This window comes from Drosophila eugracilis, unplaced genomic scaffold, assembly GCF_018153835.1.
Source record: "Drosophila eugracilis isolate 14026-0451.02 unplaced genomic scaffold, ASM1815383v1 contig_75, whole genome shotgun sequence".
NCBI classification, from domain to species: domain Eukaryota; kingdom Metazoa; phylum Arthropoda; class Insecta; order Diptera; family Drosophilidae; genus Drosophila; species Drosophila eugracilis.
The window spans coordinates 3,737,025-3,759,466 of record NW_024573645.1 but is presented as its reverse complement, the minus strand read 5'-3'; the positions used below and the strand labels follow the sequence as shown (position 1 = coordinate 3,759,466).

The window sequence follows — 22,442 nt, the reverse complement described above, 5'->3', positions numbered from 1 at the left end:
AAGGTTATTACTTTGTGATCTAACTATTAAATTGGTAATTTGTTAGTCTGTAACTGAAGTAATTTTCTTTATATTTCTTAAAATTTATATTTCGATGGACTATGAAAAAGGTTACCTAAAAATAATAATTGCGGGTCATATTTTTATGTCAGAAGCCATTGCCTACTTCAAGGCGGCACAATAGGTATATCGATTGAAAAAACTTTATGCTTAAAATAACTACCAATATGATGTTTCAAATGAGAAAATTGAATGAGCTAACAAAGATAGATCACTTCTGATTTATAACCAAAACAAAATAAACATAAAACTTATCAGAATTCTTGCAGGCAATTAATTTTAATGGCTCTGCCTTTTATTTGGCCAATAAATCTTTTGGACTCTTGAGCATGGAAAATGTCTTCTATAAATGAAAACTATTTATATACATTTAGTTATTCCCAGTCGAGGTGAGCCTTGTGTTCTTGCCTTGCAGCTGCGGCACGTTCCGAGTACAGAAGGATTTTCTTTGCGGGGTCCAAATGCATCCTAGGTCACTTCTGGCCAGGTTGGCATGCAAATGGCGGTATGTTTGTTGACTTGTTGGCCCACTTTACTACTGCACAGTGTCATGCAATGTTGGGTTCAATGGCCGAGGACGGAGGTCATCGAAGAACGTCAGCAGGATGACCCTTCCTCCTTCTCCTTAACCATGCTGGGCACGCAATGACATTGACATGCGTTGCCTTAGCAGGACTCTCGGTCTGCGGTTAAGTTCTCCTATGAACCAACCTCCGTAATCAAGCAGATCCGCTGTACGTGCCCGTACTTATTTATTGGCCAGTGGCACTTGTTAGCCAAGGCCTGAATTCACCTGCCAGTTTGGCTAAAAATAGCCACGAATAGTCCTTGCAACTGGGTCGTCGAAAGTATGCAACACTTGGCCATTAAAATGAAATTATAGAACGCAGGAGTTACAAGTTACATGGAAATCACGAGGCTCGTGCCAGGGGATTACTTTAAAAATCGAAGGACTAAGAGGATTCTCCTGCTCTGGCTTATATTACCCTCAAGCACAGCCACGTGTTCCATCCACGTGTGTCTGTCCTTGCCCCAGCTCATGCAAATAATTCAATCTAGCTGATGGCTTCGTTTCGAGAGCGTTTTCCCAAAACAACAGCTTATGAATCTCCGCCCTTTAATCATGACCTTGACAATCAAGAGGATGCATACGATTTAGGAAAACCACTGAGCTTGCCAACTCTACAATTCTATCAGCTGTATTACACTGAGAGAAAGTAGCTATGGGATTGAATATATTTTTAGTTAAGGAACTCAAGATAAGGATTATTATATCAGATTGTTTAAGGACTTGACTTGACTTTCTTCTATAAAAAGATATTTTTATACTTTGATAGACTTTTTCAGTGTACGCATATAATTCTCCACTTTAGCACATGTCACAGAGTCAGCATTGGAAGAGGTCTTGGGGGAGTCGAGACTTAAGCTGGAATACCTAATTGGCACACTTGAAACTGGTTCGTGTTCGTGTTCTTTTGCCAACCCACACAGTCACATACTGGAAATACTGATTTTCCGGCTCTAAATGTGTTCCCTTTCCTCGCAATTATATAATAAGATTTATAACTAAGACAATTGAGCATTTATTCACCGCAATGTGCCAGTTATTAGACAGGCCAGTTTCAGTGGCATGCCAACAAATATATATATATGTACGACTGACTATATAGTGTGTGGGATTTTGATTCCATAAACGAATGTGCATGAAAAATTTGGGGTAAATATATCAAGCGATTGACGTCAGAGGAGGTCAGTGCATTTATGCACAATTTCCTTAGGGGTCATATAACAGAAAAAGCAACTAATTATCTTAAAAACGTGTGAATAAAATATTAACAAATGTAGTTAGAAAACTTATTACCCACACATAATAGTTTTCCTAAATATTATTTCATAATAAATATTATCTAAAGTGTTGGGTTTCATGTGTTTAGTTTTCTATTTGCCATAACGAAAACTCATTATTCTGTTTAAGTTTCCATTTGTTGTTCGAAAAGCTTACAATTTGTTTACCGCAAGCGATTTCGCCGCTAATGATCTTTGTTGCCACGTGCTGGGTGTAAGCGCGATCAACAGAAATTGGTCGTAAATCAAATACTATAGCTCTGAACATGTACTATTCTATGGCGGGGGGGCTTGAACTTGTATTGTAGTATTCTCAATTCTTCCGAAATTGCAAACGTGAGTCTACGGACACCTATTCAATTACCCATTTACCGTAATGGCCGCTTTACAGGGAGCACTTTGAGTAGTTAGCCACAGTGAATACACAATGATTCACTGGCTATTTCCATTCGTATTCATACGTTCTGTGGCCATGTGACACCTTGCACTTTGCACTGATTGTGTTTGCACTCGCGCCGCTTGCAACACAATTGAACAGGTGTAAGAGTGAGTATACAGCAGTGTAAAGATACAGATACAGAGACAGATTCAGATACATTTACAGATGTTACACACTTGAGGAAAAACAAAAATAACAGGGGAAAACCCAAGCATTCTTACAAGAAAATGAAATAGTTGGGATGTAAATTAGAACTACAAAACGGAAATTAGAAAAGTGAAAAATAAGATTGAGTGATGGCAGATAAAGAAGTATTTAAATATGTATCTTAATCTTTCAACATTTGACTTAATTACCAACAAAATAGTTTCAAGTCTTTCATTCAGATCTTCTCAGACACTAATTCAACTAACTAATTTAATTTTCCCTTATCTTAGAGCTTAGACTACAAAATGTGAGGGAAAATCCAATGAAGAAGTCACACTGAAAGCTGAAGCTGGCAAAAGTGAGAGATTTATGAGGCAAATTGTGGGCGACACTATCAACTGACATTGCTTTATCACTGGGCTATATATCACGATGAACTTTTCTTAGGGGGGTTAGCATGGCAGAAACCATCGTTGTCAATTTACGACAGTGACTTTTGATTGATTGGCAGTGGGAGCAGGGGCGGAGATAGAGGGGATTGAACTAGACTTAAAATACTTTTGTAATTTATATTTATGTTTAGGTAAATCTGTTTAACTAAAGATATATAACACACTTTTTGGTATATAAACCCCTCTTTAAAAACCCCCAACTACGCCCCTGTCATCCCTAGGAATCTCCTTTTGCGCACTTCCTGCTACCAGCAGACATCTTTAATTCCTCTTAATGGGCTTTAAAGGATTTCCCACCTGTTGGGCCTTCTCTTTATTTCAACTCCCCCGCTTCGTTTCATCTCTCTTTCTCCGCCATTCTCCCTCTCCCTCATCGCTTTCTCTGTGGAACTTCTGCCGGCAATCACATGGCGCCAACATCTGTTACTCAGCAGCGCTGCGACAGAGCCGCCGGCGACCTTATGACAGATTTGGCAATGCTGTAAAGCAAAGCAAAAGCACAATGGCAGCAGAAAGAAAAACAACAAAAAATCAGTACAGGCGGCAACGAAGCAAACGCCGACGCAGCAGCGACGCCTCGTTTGGCCAACTCGATAAAAAAAAAATGTTGTGTGTGCTAGATGACGCTACCGGTCGTGTTTGTTGTAATTGTTGTTGCTGCTACCGCTGCGGCGGCGGCTGCTGCTGCTGCGGCGTCTGTTGTTGCTGCTCGCTTTTGGATAATAAAACAGGCAACGCGCACTCGAGCGCCAAGTCAATTTGCGAACGCCGCTCGTTCACAACGGAGGCGCAAAAAAAAAACAATAAAAAAAAATATATATAATTGTTAAATAAAAACAAACGGTAATTGCTCTTCTTCGCTTAACAAAAAATAAAGAACCACCCACCTCCCCTTAGCTGCCTCCAGCTATCACTCTCCCACTTTTGTTCCCACGTTCTGCGCGTGCGTGCGCGAGCAGAGCAGCAGAAGCGAAAAATAAAAGACCGAAATCAAAACCAAAATAAATCGCCAGTCTCCAACTCGTCTCCCACCAAGCAGGTCCACTTTGAAAATCGCGGGCGGTACGCGTTTGCCAGTTTGAAATTTCCAAAACAAAAATCAAATTTCGAACGAAAGTTTTTCAGACAACAAATGATTCTCGCGTTAAAGCTAAAAAATAGCTGTGCCGGTTTTAATTTTTATTAATAAAGTTAATTGCTCTAAAAATATACAACTTTCTGGCGAAAACTCTCGAGTGAAAACGGTTTGTTAGCCCTGTGATTTTGTCATTGTTATTATTTTACGTGTTTCCCGTTTATGGTCTCTCGCACCTCGGACCTCAGACCACAGAGAACCCCGAAATAAAATGTTGACGGCATTTAATTTGCATAAAAGAAAAAAAATGCTCAACGCTGAAATATGAAATTATGGAAATATTCCAACAACAACAAATTATTAATAACCTACAACAACTTATCGCTCATATTTTTTATGAGCATAAGCTCTGGTCGCTATCTCACTTTGCTGGATTTTTATAAACAAGACGGCACATTATGAATATTTTTTGCAAATGTTTATGTTATCAAAATATTGCAAACCAAAATGTTTCTAAAAATATTTCAAGCTCAGTGGGGAAACTCTGTCCAAAACAGCAGGACATTCAGTGCGAAAAGTTTAAAATATATACTCGTAAATTAGTTTAACTGTTTTCAGTGAGTCAGAGTGAGTCAAGTGCTTGGAGAAAAACGCAAATAAATACTAAATATCTCTTAATGTTTAGTAGTTTTGTATGTGTCATTAAGAAATTTTAATAAATTTTTACTGTTTTTTGAAATATTAAATACAAAGTCATCGGATGTTTACTTCCTTAAGCAAGTCGAAGTAAATATTAAAAATTGTGTATTTTAGAGGTGTTTAAAGAAAGTGTAAATATCTATATTTCCATAAAGGAAAGCTTTAGTAAATATTATTTTCCGTTTTAAGATTTTGAATTATTCAACAATTATTAAAAAACATTTTTAAAAGTAATGCAAATTAAAAAAAAAATTCAAAGAAGAGTTTTCAGTTTTATTTTAATTTTTTTTATATTTTCTCAAAGCATTTACTTACTTTCAAAAGGCAAAAAGTAAAAGATAAATGTTAAAAACAATTACTAAAAACATTAATTAATAAAGCAGTGGAAAATTCATCAAATAAAAATTAACATATGTAAATGAAAAAACTTCCAAAAAAGAGTATTTCCTATATAAAATCCAACCCAAACATAACACCACCATAAAGTTATTATCAAATTACAAGATAGCCTACCATAAACTATCAGACCGAAAAAAAAAAAATTCCATTCAAAACCAGAAATCTATTCATATGAAATTTCTCTATAAAATTAAACAATTATAGCATAGCTATAGCTAATTTTTACTAATAATTCATAGAGACTAACGCCAGTTGGTCCCAGTCGCCGAAAAGCATCCCCAGACGGGCTGATAACGGTAATAAACTGAAAACCGCAGTTTGCGAAGTAGAATTCACGAATTTTCTAACCACAAAATGAACTGAGCTTTAGGACTTTGTTAAGTGTGTTAAAAGTATTATAAAAGATAAAAGTATAAGATGAAAAAGTGTGAAGTTAATAATCAGATGTGGGTGGTGTGACAATGTCTAGGATTGCCAACAGATGTTTGATTTCCCCTGAATATATGTGATTGTAAATTGAAGTCTAATCCGCATTCGTGTTCCGTTTTGGTTGCAGAGAACAACGTGGCCGCCAGCAAAGAACCATCCATGATTGGCTCGCACGGTTCCAGACTGCAAAAGAAACGCGCCCTCATCAGCTATTCAAATTTTCCCTTATAACGAATAATATCTTCTACCCCCGAACCTCCAAAGTCGGCGATTATTCTAGATATATATACCAAAGATATCGAAGTGCAGTCAAGTTAAGTTAAACTATTAGCCGTAACTAGTCAATGCCAAAAATGATAGTGGATAAATCGGAACTAGTGGGCGAGAATGCCTGGGCCAAGCTTCTGCCCGAGGAGAAGGACAAAGCCATTATAGTCAAGATGAACAGCAATAGCAATAACAATGACTCCAAGGAGACAACACCCCTAAATGTTGATCAATTGGTGGCAGCTACGAATCCTGGCATCGCTGGGGAACAGGGAGCTGTGTGTCTGGAGGAGACCTACAAGCGTACTTCAACCTATGCCTCCAACATCAATTCCACAGGCGGCGAGTCCAGCGGCAGTGGTACCCAGCTATCCCGCAAGGAATCCATCTTGGGCAGCTTCCATAGGCAAATTAGGAGATCTATCAAAGCAGTTAGCGAATCACCCGGCCCGCTTACCAGGTGAGTGAGATAAGATCTCTTATGCCTTGACCAACTTGGCGTATGAGTAATAAGACATTATTCATACGCCCTGTTGATTGTTATGTTGTTAGAAAACAAGGGGCTATCTTTCATATTTAGTATTATTGGTTAAGACTATATCATATATTGTATGTCTGCTATTTTTAAACCAATATTGTTTACTATTTTTTAAGCCAATAGTGCTAGGTTTTTGTTATGGGTACTTTGTTAGCCAACTGTATTAGTAAACAGAATAAACATGGCATTTCTATATTAACTCAGCTGTACTAGATGTAATTGGAATGATAAATAAGTACTTAACAGTTTTCTATGGCAACAAAAATGCAATTGTAAGGAAAATTTTTGGCAAGCCAAAATCCCCGATTCCCTTTTTATATAAAAACGACTTCAACTCTTTAAATTTAAATAATATATTACAAGCTATGGATAAGAGTCTTGTGTATATCGAAATTCCAACAAAATTTATTTAATTTCAAAAGTTTTTCTGAGAATTATCGAATGAGTTATTTGTGGTTACCCTTCATGGATTAAGTAGACAAAAACACATTTCCATAGGTAAATGAGTTGTGCAACCGTTTCCAAGAAGTTCTAAGTGATGCAAGAGCATAGTTGTGCTCTGAATAACTAAACTAATATACTTAAATATCACAGTTTGCTATTCACAGAACATGTATATGTATCACAATCTTAAGCGTTTTATGGAAGTTTCCAAGAACTTGCAGCGAAGTAAATGAAAAATATATCCACTTAATCCGAGCCCACACATCTTGCCGTTGGTAAACAAACAGCATTCGTTGCACTTCCCCCTGACTGGATTTTGTTGGGGTTTTACTTATTTTTTTTAGTACCTTTTTTTTTGTCAAACGTGTCCCGCGTCCATTGATAGCTGCGACTTGTTCGTTATTTTGATATGCAAATGGAGGTGACGTCTGTTGGTCACTTGGTCGTCGTCGCATTGGGAATGGAGAACTGAGAATGGAGAACCGAGAATGGAGAACCGAGAATTGAGTCACTAGAGCGAGATAAACCTTTTGAGTTGATTGCCTGAAATGACAAAATTGAATTATTTTGATTTGAGCGGCGACAGTGGGTGGACAATTAAATATTATTTCCGCCTGTTGATTCTAACCCAGCATGTGATACAGATACTCGTACAGATAGAGATACCGATGCTGGCTGCCTTAATTGGGAATAGAGTCTCAGTTTCTTTAGTACCCATGCCCAAATGAACGCCCCTGACATTATGCGTGTGTTTTTCTGTTTACCGAGAACTACCAATACCAACTCCAATTTGTTTTTTAGAGAACGTTCTCCCACAAAGAACCTGAGTATTCAGAGTCAACGACTTGCACCTGCCCCTACCTTGACATAAATTTGCATAATGCGCCTCAGAGCTCTCGAATTCTCGATTTCTTGGTTTGGCAATCCACTAATTCACTTGCCCATAAGTTAATTAAAAACGTGTTAACTGCTCGCCAGGCGGTTGTATGAGCAAATACACTCATTTTCACGATTGGCCAAATGCCAAAATCAAGAATCCGAAGGGGATTTCCTATGTGGCTGTCGAGAATTATGCTTTTGGCTCTCGAATACGTTCTATAAATAGATATTGAGTGCTTTCGATTGGTGATATTTATGGCCTGCATTCGACACACTTTCTTCCGCAGAGCGTAATCTTTTGTCTGTGGCACACGGTGCGTATGATTGATATTTTTCCTCATTTCCGCCGCAAATTGATTTGGCAATTCTTTTAAGGGGACAGAACGATCGAGCGCCACTCGAACCTGTCCGAAAGTCTATGAACCAATAGCTCGCGATTCAGTGAAATTAATTATTTTTATTATGATAGATCCATTCGATAAGTCGGTAAGGAATCAACGCTCAACAACCCGTTGATTATGACCACTTGGCAGTGGGTTGGGCAAGATCCGAACGGTCAATTATCGCTCACACGCTGTAAATTGATCTACGGAAAGTACTGGAATCGATTTAATCGATTTACAAGCAGTTGTAAATATCAACATTAACTAAAGGTCTGTGTAAGTTGGCTTTTAAGTGCTGGAGAACCACTGCAAGTCACTGCTAACAAATTGCAATGTAATATTAGGTTACTAAACGCTATTAGGGCTAAATAGTTTAGTAAAAACTTACTTAACGTGATATTCTCCCATTAAAATGGACTGTACCTTAATGATTTCTTGGATATTCTAAGCAGCTATTTACAAAGTTGGTCACACGACTTGCAAGTCCATCATGTGATTTCATAGAGCCGCCGAAAATAAATATCATCGAAGGCTGTCACGTGAAATTACCTATCTAAAAATAAAGGAAAGTCATATAATCTTTAACTTTCGGTTATCATTTCATTTAATTCTTAACAATCAGCTTTCGAGTCGAAGAAATCATCAAAACTTAAAATAAATTAAGTGTTAACTTACAGTATTTATAGCCAAGTTAAGGAGCTGTCCAAAATTAGAAACCATTCTAAGACCAAACTTTACATTAAAAAGAAAAGATAGTATGATTGATGGATTGATCTTGTACACCAAGTGATTACATATGTAGTACTGATATCTCGAAAAGGAAGTATTAGAAGTTACAATTTCAAGACTTAAGGAGACCCAGGTGATACCTACTCAAGATCAATCGCAGAGAGCCGAAGCGTTTTTGATGGCTTGATCCACCTGTTCACCTGTCCATGAGTCCATCGAGTGATAACAGCTTGTACTGGACGTAGAACGTCGTGTGCAAAGTCGTAGTGCTGATATCAAATATCAAATATAGAAGCAATCGAAAAGAGGTGGCTATAAATTTACGGCAATGCAAACGTAACTCTATAACGGGATGTTCGTCAGGAGGAGGAGGAGTCACATGCACTGTGGAATCTATTTTTGGTGACCAGAGTGGTCTTTCCCGAGTACCGCTAATCACTTAACGAATGGTGATTGAATAAGGCAGACGTGCCCGATTTGATTATCGCATATCGTGGCTGGTATACTATATGTATATATCCTACGTGATATATGTATTTAGCTGAAAATATTTACTTAGACATGTCGGCATTCAAGGCACTAATGAAACTGCAGTTATAAATTGAGTTTTATGCTCGCTAATTGGCGAAAATCTTTAAACTTGATTGTCAGTTGGTCTCTCAACCCCTGCCCAACCCTCCCCTTCGGCTTCTGACTTGTGAATATTGCCTTAAGTGCCTTTTGTCTTCGGCGATTTATGAAAACGGTCGACTGTCAGGCGATGTAACTGTTTATGGACTTGCGGCGAATTCGGGAAGTTAATTGCTTGATTTAAGGGCGAATTAAGAGGAGGAACAGAGAGAGAGAAAGAAGATTACGTTTATAAAGTAACAAAGGATTAATTTTATGAAAATGTTTATTCAGTAACAAGGGGTTTATTGAGCAAATTTTAAATATAATTCAAAATTAATAAACTCTTCTTCAAAATCAAAAGTCTCCTGTTTTTGCTGTGTGCACAAGGAGAGATCTTCTTCTTTTTCTGCTCTTCTCTTCTCTCTCTCACCTCCTCCCTTGCTCTTGCTACTTCCTCTAATCTCTCACAACAAAAGAAATGAGCTGAATTTATCAGCTGTTGTATTTCATGCTTGAGAGTGTTTGCCAGCCGGGCGTATGTGTGATTTTAGCAACACGCTGTTGTCACACTGTGTTTACTTTGCTTTTGCTTTTGCTTTGTTGCTGCCTTTGGTTTTGCCTCTGCTGCCGCATTGCTTGGCTGCCTTTGCTGCCTGCTCGGCTGCTATCGCGTCTTCCACTTTAAACTCAAAATAATAAAAAGCAACAAAGCTGTCAACCGAACGTTTCAGTTTGAGTTTAGCCGTCTTCGCAGAAAGTTATACACCTCACCTGCGCCGCGCTCTCTGGCTCGCTCTTTTTTGGCCGCGTGCAGGCTCTAGCTCGCTCTCTCTCCTCTCTCTGGCGCGTTGCAAGATCCATTAAAAGAGAGCTCTATATAAAACGCATTTAGTGCCACACTTTGTTCAGTGGTAAAAAAGAGACCGTTTAAAACAGTTCTGTTAATATAAAGCACCGCAAATAAAAATCTTGACTGTGTTAAATGCTCTTAGCAGCGTTTGGTTGTTGAAAAATTATGCTGGCCTTTGTTTATTTCAAAATAAAAACCATTTTCGCCTTCCCCACCACAAAAAGAACGCATTTGTGATAAAATATTCCAATCAGAGAGTGAAATATACCCCATTAAAAAAAAAGTTTGCAAATATAAAAAAAACCGAAACCTGCCTCACAGTACCCCCACCAAAAATAAAACGAAACACTCGCGAGAGTTTATCCACAACGATAACGTCATCCGCTTCGCCAACAGTATTAAAGTTATTCTGAAAAGTGCTCGAATCTTTTGTTTTCAATCATTATAATTCTAATAAAAACAACTACAAAAAACACTAAAAATAATAAATAATAATAGCAAAAAAAACAAACACAACAACTGTAGCCAAGGCTATTGCGAACTTTTTGCCTTTGTGTGGAGGAGCTGTCAACCCAACATCTCTGCCGGCGTCGCTGTTGCCGTTACATTTGTTGCCCATCATCAGCGCCAGCGCATAAAAACAAAACAGAGAGCCCCCAATCGCAGCAGAAACAGCTCAAATTTACATAGCATTATACACGTTATACAACGCAGCAGCAGCAGCAGTAGCGCGTGCCTCGACTGCCAGTGCTAAATTTTTGGTTCCCAAAAACCCAACATCAAGTCCAAATACCAATAAACACCACGAAATTCCTTTTGGCCAAAATGAAGCGTCTGATGACCTGGGAGCGCGATCTTGTGGATGCCATGTACGAGTAAGTTGGTAGTGGCACAAGTACACTCACCAAAAAACACTTTTTAAGTAGTTAAGTTGGTTAGAAGGGAGAACATCTTTAAGATTCCAGGATAAAAAGGATTTTAATAAGATTTTAACCCCTATTTGGGGCTTGAACAGTTTTTTCCTTTTCCCTAAATTTCTTGTTTCTAGAATATAACTGTATAAATCAGCTATAATGAATCAGAATTACCAAACATTTCTTAGGAATTTTAAGAAAACTATTTTGTAGTGATTACATTGCCTTGAAATACCTAAAACTCTTATCAGTTATAGAGAAAAAATTGTTTCAGAATGCGTGTTTTAACTTCGATAAAACTAATTATACTCCCAGATGAAAAATATACTGTTAATAACTTGAAATAAGCTTAAAAACAAACATATTTTAAGCCACAAACAACTATATAAGGTCACATTCATGGTTTCCTTTTCAAAGTAAAAACTTTTCATTTCTTTTTCTCCGTGTAAATGCCATGAATAAGTGCCCCGTGTCTTGACTAAACGATTTAAAGTTAATATGGACAGGTTTCCAATTCCAATTGCATTGTTTGAAAGAGGAGAAGAAGCAGCACGTGCTGCGTGCCACAAGAGAGAAACACAAACAAACAACAAAACTAGTTTGTTTGCATTGAACTCGGGGAGCAGGATGAACTTGTGACAGAGAGCAAGGCGACGCATCCACATGGGAATGGGTTATATATACCACATATATGTACTTTTATATAAATATTGTATGTGGCATATAGAGTACAGTCCGGCCAAAAAAAAAAACAAAATAAAATAAGAAGAAAAACCAAACAAAACAAAGGCGTACATATTATAAACACGGCATGGCAACCGAACTCTTATATTTAAACGCTGCATCAGCTGCTGCTGTCGTATAAGAGTATAAGAGTGGCCCATGTGATCGAAATCCCACGCAAAGGGAGCTCTCTGATGCTCTGTACTTCTCTCGCACAGGAAGCCGGGTGACCCTGTGGCCCTCTCAGTTATGTACACAGAGAAAAAGCAATAAAAAATACATATCTTTATGATCTTGCAAGTTGAAATGTAATTTTTATATTTTAAAAACAAATTTTTGATATTTTTGTGTTGATCTTGTAAATGATCTTTAATATCCCGTTATCACCTGTTCTTTCTGTGTACTTTTCGCTTACGGAATTTAAATGCCGGCACTTACCTTTATGAATAAAATGGAGGCCGGTGGGAAGCGCTTAACGTGCATTTATTTACCAATTTGGCGATATGCCACATACACTAACAAAACAGTATTTGGGCTTTCCAAAGGATTTTTAACAGTTTAGAAAACCTTAAAATTATAAGTTCGCTGCACGCTCCTTTGTTTGTTCAATTTATAAAGCTTGCGGTCTATTTGTGTTGGCCCAAAATTTATAACTATTAGGTCTTAACCGCCAAAGATAAACAAACATTAAAAAAAGATATCAGCAAATTGCTTATCTGGGGATTTAAGGTGTTACCGCGAAGAAGGTCAGGGCTTAGGGGGGATTCAAATTGTATTTGATTAAATGTTTAATTAAAAAATAACTTTGAAAATCAAAAACTTTAGTAAATGAAGCACCCTTTTGAATAAACTGTACTTAAAGAGAACTTACTTAAGCAATGAAAACTCTTTAACCCATTAAAAATAAAAGTCGACAGTTACACTCAATGCCATAAATTGGCCATAAGTGTTCCACCAATTTTGGAACTTTCAACAATAAAAGCCACTTTCCAGTGCCATAAACCCGATGATCGTGTCGCACCTTTTGCGAAGACTGTACCCGAGACATTTTTGGGATGCAGAAAGCGTGTAATCATAAGCTTAACAAGCGGCACATGCTCATCGTTTCTAGTCCTCCTTTTTTTGGGGCCTTCTTAGGCAATCTTTTGGAAGAAAGATGGCCCGTTGTCACATGGCCATAATAATAATATTTACCCAGTTTATTTCTTGTGTACTCTTCTTGGTATTATTTACAAGTGTGCCGCCGCGGCAGATAAACGGAATGGCGAATGATAAGGCAAGGCCCCTCTCCGCCAATTAGCACCTGGAATTGAGGTTGTGCCTTGACGTTGAGCTTGACTTGGGCGACGGAATTTGTCTATATATATATTATATATATATATATATCTCAGAGATGTGCCAAATGAGTCACCTAAGACACGCTTGCCGAACATGACAGACAGAGAGATACATCCGCCGGCCGTATTTGTGAATACTTTTCCAGTTAATGATGGACATTTCACCGATAACTTAATTTGCAAATATCCGCTGTTTCACATTTTTGTGCCAATATTGACCACTGATACATCTGTTTGGTATTTACCAAGAGCTGAGTGAAGAAAAAAGTGTTTAATTTATTTATTTGTACACTAATTGAGATCGCAATTCAAGGTGGAAACTTACTAGACGCCATCGCCAGCGGCGGCGGCGGCACATACTCGTATCTTAACAAAATGCGGTTGATAAATAGACGTGCTAATTGGTTGCTCAATTTGTTTGCTCTGGTTTACTCCCCGAAGAGAAGCCACACGATCCCAGCGTGACAACAACGCTAATAATAATAATATTAATAATATCTACAACTTGGCAGGCTCTAATATTTATGTTTTCAGTTAAGATTTAGCTTTGGGGAAATTCTGCGAATAATGAGGATTATAAACGTTTAGCGATCGATTGCGAGGCACGAGATTGGCTTCTATTGATCTATCAAAGTTATCACGAATAATTTAAATCTAATTGATGAGAAACGTTTTATTTTGGGATTTATATAAGATCAGGTAGGGTGGTATAAATTGGATTCTTACTTAAGCTGTAGTTTTCCAGACTTGGTTTATCTTTTTTAGTCTAACATAAAAAGGCCTTCTGAAAGTTTCTTGATCTTCAGTTAGTTAACTTTATAAAGCCCCACAAGGCTTCTCCTATCTCAACTCCTTTTATGATCTTCATATAAGCTTTTGTGAAATCTCTTGGCTGACTACTTGTTACCAAAAATAACCATTAGTTAGTCATGGCTATCATCGCCATATAAGACCGGACATAAGACTCTATATCTTTACACCGATATCAACACTTGACTACAAAGTCTATGATTAGTGGCCCAGATGCGTCACCGTCTTGACGTCATTGGATAATGTTTGATAACATATAGACGTTGTTTTTGGGAAATCATAGCACTAGTAGTCTTTCCCTGTAAGAAATTACTCATGGGTCTTATGGGCTCAGACGGGTTCTTTCCGTTTCGGTCAGCAATCTTTGCCTTGGTTCTTTTTCATTTTTCTTTCTTTTTTTTTGGCTAAGATTAGATAGATTACAGTGGGCACTCGAGATAGCAGAACAATTGAAGTTGTCAACGAAAGAGAGCTGAACCCAAATTTGGTTCATTCAACTTGCCAGCGATCTCTATTGGTTTTTCCCATGCGGGAAATTCTGGCTATTTTTGAACGAGCGGGGCAGCCTGAACCGGTTCATGGGGGATAAGTCGAAGCATATTCTATATGCCATATATATATATCTGCGTTTTAAATTTAAATTGACTAAGAAAAACAATTTCTATAGCTATATAATAGAGTTCCATTCCAATTTTATTTCCAATAAAACAAAAGAAAAAGACAAATATATGATCAATTGTAGGAAAAACTGGGATCCATCAGGTGTGGCATGTGTCAATCGGACGAGCAAACACCGTTAATGAGGCAAACAGATAGCCGCGTGTGTGACTGTATATGTTCAGCGGTATCTGATAAATAGGAACTGGCATTCCAATTGTTTATAGCTAACCAAGCAGTCATACATACATACTCGTACATACATGCATGTGTAATTAGGTGAAATGAGTAAATGAGGCAGGCGGCAGGCGGTAGTCCAACAGCAAAAACAACATGTAGAACATATAGATTGATGAGGAGAGGTGGTGTAGGGGGAGGGAGGACTAATATCAACACTGAATTTTGCTTGCAGCGACGAGGGCGAATTTCAATTTGCTCGCCGACAGTTGGCAAAAAGTTGTTCGATCGCGCAGTTCACAAAAGCGATATAAAAAGTTAAAAAAAAAAAAACTCTATAAAAATAGAACAAAAAACGCGTGAAATTCTACGCGCTTTACAAGTTAATTAACCAAAAAAAATACAAAAAATAAAAGTGTTTAAATTTGAAAGTTTATTTGTAACTCCCTCGCAATGCTGAGATCTCGCTTTTGTGATTTATTGGCCTGTTCGGCTCGTCGCCGTCTATTACTGAAACATTGCCTGTGCTTTATTTTTATAACAATGACAAACTAGAACAAGAGAAATTTTTGTTTTTTTCTGTTTTCTGGTGTTTTTTATGCCAAAACAGACACACTTCTGTACATTGTAAATCAATCGCAACCAACAGTATTGCCTTCGATCGGTCCGAACGAGTCTTGTGATCCCAGGACAATCGATCAAAAGGCCCCAAAATGTCTGAGCTGCGACGCAGTCTCAGTCGCCTCTCCATGATCGTCTACAGAGCCACCCATTCCAGTGAACAGTCGTGGCGAGAGGAGCTTCTCAGGTAAATCTAAGGTAGAAAAGATCAATCACCGCTGGGAGATGAGGGGCTCTTACGTAGGTGATCACTTAAGTGCCTTAAAGTGTGGTTTTATCAAAGTGAGCGTGAAATTTGAGGAACTTCTCATCTTAAAAAAGGTCGTTAATGTAAAGATCATTTAGCAATTTTACATTATTAGAAAGCTAAAGAGTTCTTTCATGTTTTTCTTAATGATAAAAGGTTTTAATTAGGTTTCTGTTTATGCAAAACAGTCACCTTACCTGTTCTCCTCAAAACTTATGCTTGGTTCTCAGCTTCTCAGCAGTCCAAAGATCACTTTCCATAACTCAACTAAGTTTCATAATGGCTTACGTTTAACTAGTCACCCTTGAAGGTTATTTAAACAGCTGAACTGGCTATGATCTTAGTACAATACATGGAAACATATGTACAAATTTACATAGCTACATATCTAAAGACAGATATACATCTATACTATATATGCATTTGCGCATTCCGAATCGAATAAGGCATAAATATTTGTCTGAAAGGCCTTTCCATTGGCTTTGCTACCTCTGCTTAATGTATATGCACACCATATCCGTTCTATATGTACTTTATATAAAGATTTCTGATCAAAAGTTTTTTAAAGAAACCCCAAGAAAGGGTCCCCTCTGAACTTTTTCTTTGACATACAATTTTCACGATTTCAAAATAGTCTGTTGACAACTTGCTTGTAAATGAATTTTCATAATTAGTCTTTTCACTTTTGGCATTTTAATTTTAATTTTGGCAAAGAAAATGCAATGAGGAAATCTGCAGGTACAGTACGTTTTGTAAAGGTAACTCTTTTGGGTAATAAATATATATAACTTATGGTAAATCAAGGTATTAAAAGGTTTATATAAAAACATTGAATAATCAGTGCTTAAGGTTGATGGGACTTTCGGAATTAACTTGAATTCAACTCGCCTTTTGATTACGAAACGTGCTGTAAAATTGTCTGGCTGTCAGAGTTTGATTTATGGACAGCAATTGCAACACGTTGTTGGCTTTATGTACTATATATTATATATAATATATGTGTTAGTATATAGAGCTGCCTTATAGTAGTACTCCCCGGAATGCATTTCAAATGACGTCAGTTGTGGTTCCCTTTACGATCTCAACCGATTCGTTCTGATTATGATCATGACCATGGTCAACTTATTTACACCTTCAATATATAGATTTTTGCCTTACCAGATGGCCCAAATGCATTGGCCCGTTAAACAAGTTGCTGGCCATTAGCCAGCTGATTGAAAAACTATTTGAAATTATAATAAAAGGGGGCACATCACCTCCAGCCCTCATACCTCGAGTTCATCTTGTCCAAGGTTAGTTTTGTTTTGAGTTTTTGTTTCAATTGCCTCGATTATCTCACAGGCTGAGCTTTAATTGCTGGCCATAACCCAAGGATTGCTTATCTGGCCTCTGATTGTCGTTAGATAACCTTATGAATGTAGCAATAAACGTCATTTTCTCACTCACTTCCCTATTTGAGGAAATCTAAAATACATCAGCTGATATCATTCAAGCTGGGAGAGTTGACGCATATGTGTCGCCAGTTCCATTGAACTTGTTTAACTTCACCCCTTTCGTTACCAACCGGTTTTTTACCCAACACTTATTGCATTTGACAAACCAAAAAAATACAAAAAATAAAAGCACAAAAAAACTGATTATAAACAATAACAATAAGGCACTCTATAAGCCGGTTTATTTGCATGAGCCAAACATCAGATTTAAACTAATGAACTCTAATGGCACTGCGGTCGCCTGGAGATTTCTACGAATTTTTATTGAGTCTCATCTGGGCGATATCATTGTTCTCAGAATTTCTCTCACATTTATGTTTTATCGTTTTTGATTTCATATTTAATGAGGTTGAACAGGTACAGCCAGTGACTCATCATTGATGGTTTGATTTTTATTGCTGAAAAATTGATTGATTTTATTTTGATTTTTTAAAGCAATCTGATTGGTTATTTTTTTATTTTAAAATTAATTAAAATTCAGCTGGTTATTGTCCTTTAAAATTTTATGTTTCATTTGTTTGTTTGTCGTATAAAAATATTTTATTTTTATTTTAATGACACACTAAAAAGTTTTTGTGGGATTAATTATCTTAGCTTTGTTATTGTTTAGCAACTGTGAGTAGTTGAATGATTCAGTTAGATTTCTTATCGTAAAGGTTGGAGAAATATTCATATCTTTCAGTTGACAACACAACAAAGATTGTATATGGGTTAGTATACATTTTTGTCACAATTTACTAATTTCCATTATCCCAAACTTCAAAAATTCCCTTGATGATAGAAATATTTCATTAAAAATATAAAAATCAAATCAAAATACTTTCTTGAAATGATTGATTCGCAACAAATTACCATTCCAAAACCATTCGTCTCAACCAGCTCAATCAGTTTCTGTTTCCACCATGCCATTAGTTCCTCCTTATCACCAACTTCTCACCCTCGAATTCGCCGGACTTCACCTCTAAGCGTTCCACTCAAGCTTCAAGCTTAACACATTTGATAATCGCTTTAAAGCTCAGTTCGACAATGAGTGAGGAGGGGGAATTTTGCGTATATTCTTATATTCTAGCGGATTTCTGGGCACCACAAAGCAACGGGAACTGATAAAGCGTGTAAATGAAAGGGAAACGAAATATAAATGAACATGTAAATATCAGTGTAAAACAAAGTGAAACGAAAACTGCAGAGAGTCAGCTGATCGGTAGAGAGTGCAGTACAGTTAGCGATTAATACAGTTATTTCTGCTCCAGAGAAACGACTTTCGCAGACTGCAAATGCTCCTCTCAGTACTAATTCGACTCTGGTCCCTTAATAAACTTGCCATGGTGGATCCAGTGGACCCCCATTCGTAGTAACAAATAAACGAAAAGTGATAGAAAATTCCTGGTACTCATAGTATCAATAATCCTCCAGATTTCATGGTTATCAAAGTGATCTTGCAATATTGATAGTTTGTTTTGTAAATAAATGATAACCACCCAAAAAACTTTCCAGGGTATTCAAAGTGATCAAAGTGAGTGCGTAACCCTGGCACCCGAAATATCAACAACTGATAATCGCCAAGTGCTCCTCATGCTGTTCTTTATCGGCCTGGTGTTCGTAGTGTGCCTCTCGAGCATATTGCTTCAGGCTATGATTTGGTAAATTAATCAGATATTCCCATAAACCAATATGATACCATATATTGGTATTATCAATGAGAGACAAAACGTCAGTGGGTTTTTGTCTTGTGACTTCCTGTTGTTTGCCATCCTTTATCAATCTGAACAAAGGCCGGCTATAATCGGTTATAGTTATAGTATATACATACATATATATGTGCTTATTGTGATCGGTTTGTTTCTTCTTCTTATTGTTATTGTGGGTGTGTTTCATAGTTAAACCATCCAAGGTTGGTCATATTTATAATTTATTCCTTATTCATTTTACTTTATGGATTTCCCTTGTTATCATATTGTGGGCGTAAATCTGTACTTAAAGTCTGTGACATAGTTAAGGAATAACTTTATATTTAGCCTCTTCTTAGATTGCATTTCTAAGCTTATTAGCTAGCTTATGATAAGGAAATGTTCTCCAAACACAAATCACATTTCAAAACAAGGAAGCTCTTATCTAAATAGCCAACTCAAATATGGCTTTTGCCTGCAAAACCTTGTGCGAAATCCATCCGCAATTGATAAGAGCTTCACTGCATTTGAAAGCGAAAACCTCAATCGAATTCTTAGCCAACAAATCGCTGGCATCTATATATCTATTTATGTTCCTTACTAACTTGTCAATCTATATGTTCTTGTTCCGTTTTAGGTACCGGCAGACACGCTTCAGTTCGCGGCGTGTGCGAAAACGTGTGGTCTTCAAGCACGGCGAGTGCAACGTTGTGCAGGGAAATGTGGCCAAAAGACGTCGGCGTTATCTGCAGGTGAGCAACGGGTAAAGAGGGGGGTGTGGCAGTGCGTGGCTATATCTAGTCGACAGCCCACTTGCCTTCGATTTGTGGGATATATATTTAGCCTCGTCTTGTGGGCTTGCATAATCCACCAGCCATGCCGCGCTAGACTTTGTCGGCATTATGTAAATTGATTTGTGTGGCTCACGCGGAATTCCATAATTCGACGTGTTACCAAGAATTTGGAGATATGTTTAGACAAAAATCAAAAGAAAATATATAGAAAATCATTCAATCAGTACCTTATGCTGACCTTCCACCCCATCTGCTTACCCTATTTCCAGGACATCTTCACCACCCTGGTTGACGCCCAGTGGCGCTGGACGCTGCTTGTCTTCGCCGCCAGCTTCGTTTTCTCGTGGGCCTTCTTTGGGTTCATCTGGTGGATCATCGCCTATGCTCACAATGATCTGGAGTACACCAATCTCAAGAATAGTAATCCTGACCTGGTGGTCAACATGACGCATACGGTCTGTGTTACCCAAGTATCGAACATGATGTCCGCCTTCCTGTATTCCGTTGAGACACAGACGACCATTGGCTATGGTAATCGCTATGTGACGGAGGAGTGTCCAGAGGCGATATTCACCATGTGCATCCAGTGCATCACTGGAGTGTTTATCCAAGCGTTTATGGTGGGCATTGTGTTTGCCAAGTTGTCGCGTCCAAAGAAGCGTGCCCAGACATTGCTCTTCTCCCGAAATGCTGTCATCTGCCATAGGGATGGAGTACCATGTCTAATGTTCCGTGTGGGAGACATGCGCAAGTCGCACATCATCGAGGCTCATGTCCGGGCCCAGATCATCCGCAAGAAGGTGACGAAGGAGGGTGAGGTGTTGCCCTTCTACCAGCAGGAGTTGCACATTGGTGCCGATGGTGGCGAGGATCGGCTGATGTTCATCTGGCCTACGACCATTGTTCACAAGATCGATAGGAACAGTCCACTGTACATGCTTTCCGCCTCGGATATGCTGAAGGAACGCTTCGAAGTGGTGGTTATGCTGGGTGAGTTTTATTTTAACCACTTTCTAATGATGGAAACTAATGGCTGTACTATTTCAGAGGGTGTTATTGAGTCCACTGGCATGACCACGCAGGCCAGGAGCAGCTACTTGCCATCGGAGGTGCTGTGGGGCCATCGCTTTGTGAATGTAGTGTCCTTCCGCAAGGAGACCGGAGAGTACGAGGTGGATTACACGCTGTTTAACAACACCTACGACGTGGACACTCCGCTGTGTAGTGCCAAGCAGCTGGATGAGCTGAAGTCGGAATACACGAAGAGCGCCAAGAGCTGCCCTGGCCTGGGTGTGAATGCACCCTTTGCAGATCGCACGCTCTCGGCCAGCTTGTTCCAGAGGATTGCATCCGCCGCTTCAGTGGATCATCTGGATCCGGCAAGCGATGAATCGCTAGACTCGGGCCGCCTGCAGATACGCTCCCATTCCATACCCAACGGCGTGCTGGCCAGCGAGCTGGAGCCGCTGAATAACAACAAGCACGGCGCATCGTTCACAATGGGCGGTCTGACCATAACGACGACGGCGCCCAGCATACCCAACCTATCCAGTATTAATGAGAAGACCAATTCCGGCAATTCCATAAACAGCAGCAACTACAGCAATAACAACAGCTTGAGCACGCTGGCCGGAGGAGGAAGTGCTGCCAGCGGACCCGGCGGTGGTATCACCATTGTGGCCGGCTCTGGCGCAGGAGGAGGCAATGGTGGTGGTGGTAGGCATAAGCCGAATCCACGTCGCCTGAGCATCAAGCAGGATCAGCTGCCCATCGATTCCATTTGTTGATATTATTAATTGAGTGGCTTCCATGCCCCCCTCAGCCGTCAGTTAAATGATGTTGTATTCTAGTTATGCATAGGCTCCCCACTATAATTCTAACTAAAAACTAAGCTAAGCGAGATTCCAAGGAGAGCTCATCTGTCATAGCCATAGAGCTGCTGCAGCTGTGAACTACCCCTAAAAGCCCCTAAACCCCCCTGTTTCCTGCTGAAGTGGAGGCAATCTGATTGCGTGCCACCCATAAGATCTAACCCTGAAACGATATGTATATGTATATAGGCTAAGTTGATTGAATGATTCACGTTGTTAGCTTTACTTGTATTGAATTTACTATAGTTAAGTTACAACTTGATATTAAAATGCAAAGTAAGATGTGAGAGACCCACGAAAAAAAGAAAAACCAAAATGATGCAACTTAGACCATTAGAACGATAGAAAACTTTAAAAGAGCTCAGTAAAAATGTAAATTGAAATGAAATTTAAACGGAATTCTGAATTCCCTTTTACCCCGATAATTGTTAATAATATTTACTCACTCCAACGAGATGGAAAGTGTACATTTTAAATCAATAAAAAACTGTTTCAAAAACAAGAGCTTCAATTATCATAATGAGAGTGGACAATAAAATTGTATGAGTATGTGAATGATTGATTGATTGATAAAGTTTATATTTAAGCATTGCCCTGATTGTGAAAATGAAAGACGGAGAATATAAGTTAAGATGAAGAAAGAAAAGAAACTAACTGATGTGTTTTAATTGGGGTTTTTAAGGAGTGTTAATTAAGATTATATAAGTTTGTAAATCACAAATTTATTTCTGAAAGAGATGCCAAGTTATGGGAAACCCCCAAGTAGAAAGTACTTTTTGATTTATTTTTGTAGTGGTTTTTCTTTAATTTTGACGTTTTCTTTGTTTAGCTGAGGAAAAGTTTATCATTTTTAAAGCATACAAATTTCTCATATGAAACATACA

At 38.4% G+C, this 22,442-nt stretch overlaps 1 protein-coding gene across 6 annotated transcripts; it reads left to right on the top strand.

Moving 5' to 3' along the window:
* The first annotated feature begins 3,710 nt into the window (after window positions 1-3,710).
* On the top strand, window positions 3,711-22,062 carry LOC108108833 (G protein-activated inward rectifier potassium channel 3). Of its 6 annotated transcripts, XM_041819448.1 has the most exons (5): window positions 3,711-3,786; window positions 5,673-6,272; window positions 19,531-19,645; window positions 19,957-20,677; window positions 20,735-22,062. In XM_041819448.1, the coding sequence occupies exons 2-5, from the start codon at window positions 5,890-5,892 to the stop codon at window positions 21,472-21,474; spliced, it is 1,959 nt and encodes a 652-aa protein (XP_041675382.1). In that variant the 5' UTR covers window positions 3,711-3,786; window positions 5,673-5,889; the 3' UTR covers window positions 21,475-22,062. The 6 variants fall into 6 exon arrangements, with proteins under 6 accessions (XP_041675382.1, XP_041675383.1, XP_041675385.1 ...); XM_041819449.1 differs by lacking the exon at window positions 3,711-3,786 and having other exon boundaries at window positions 5,141-6,272; XM_041819451.1 differs by lacking the exons at window positions 3,711-3,786; window positions 5,673-6,272 and adding an exon at window positions 9,920-11,122.
* The last annotated feature ends 380 nt before the right edge of the window (window positions 22,063-22,442 follow it).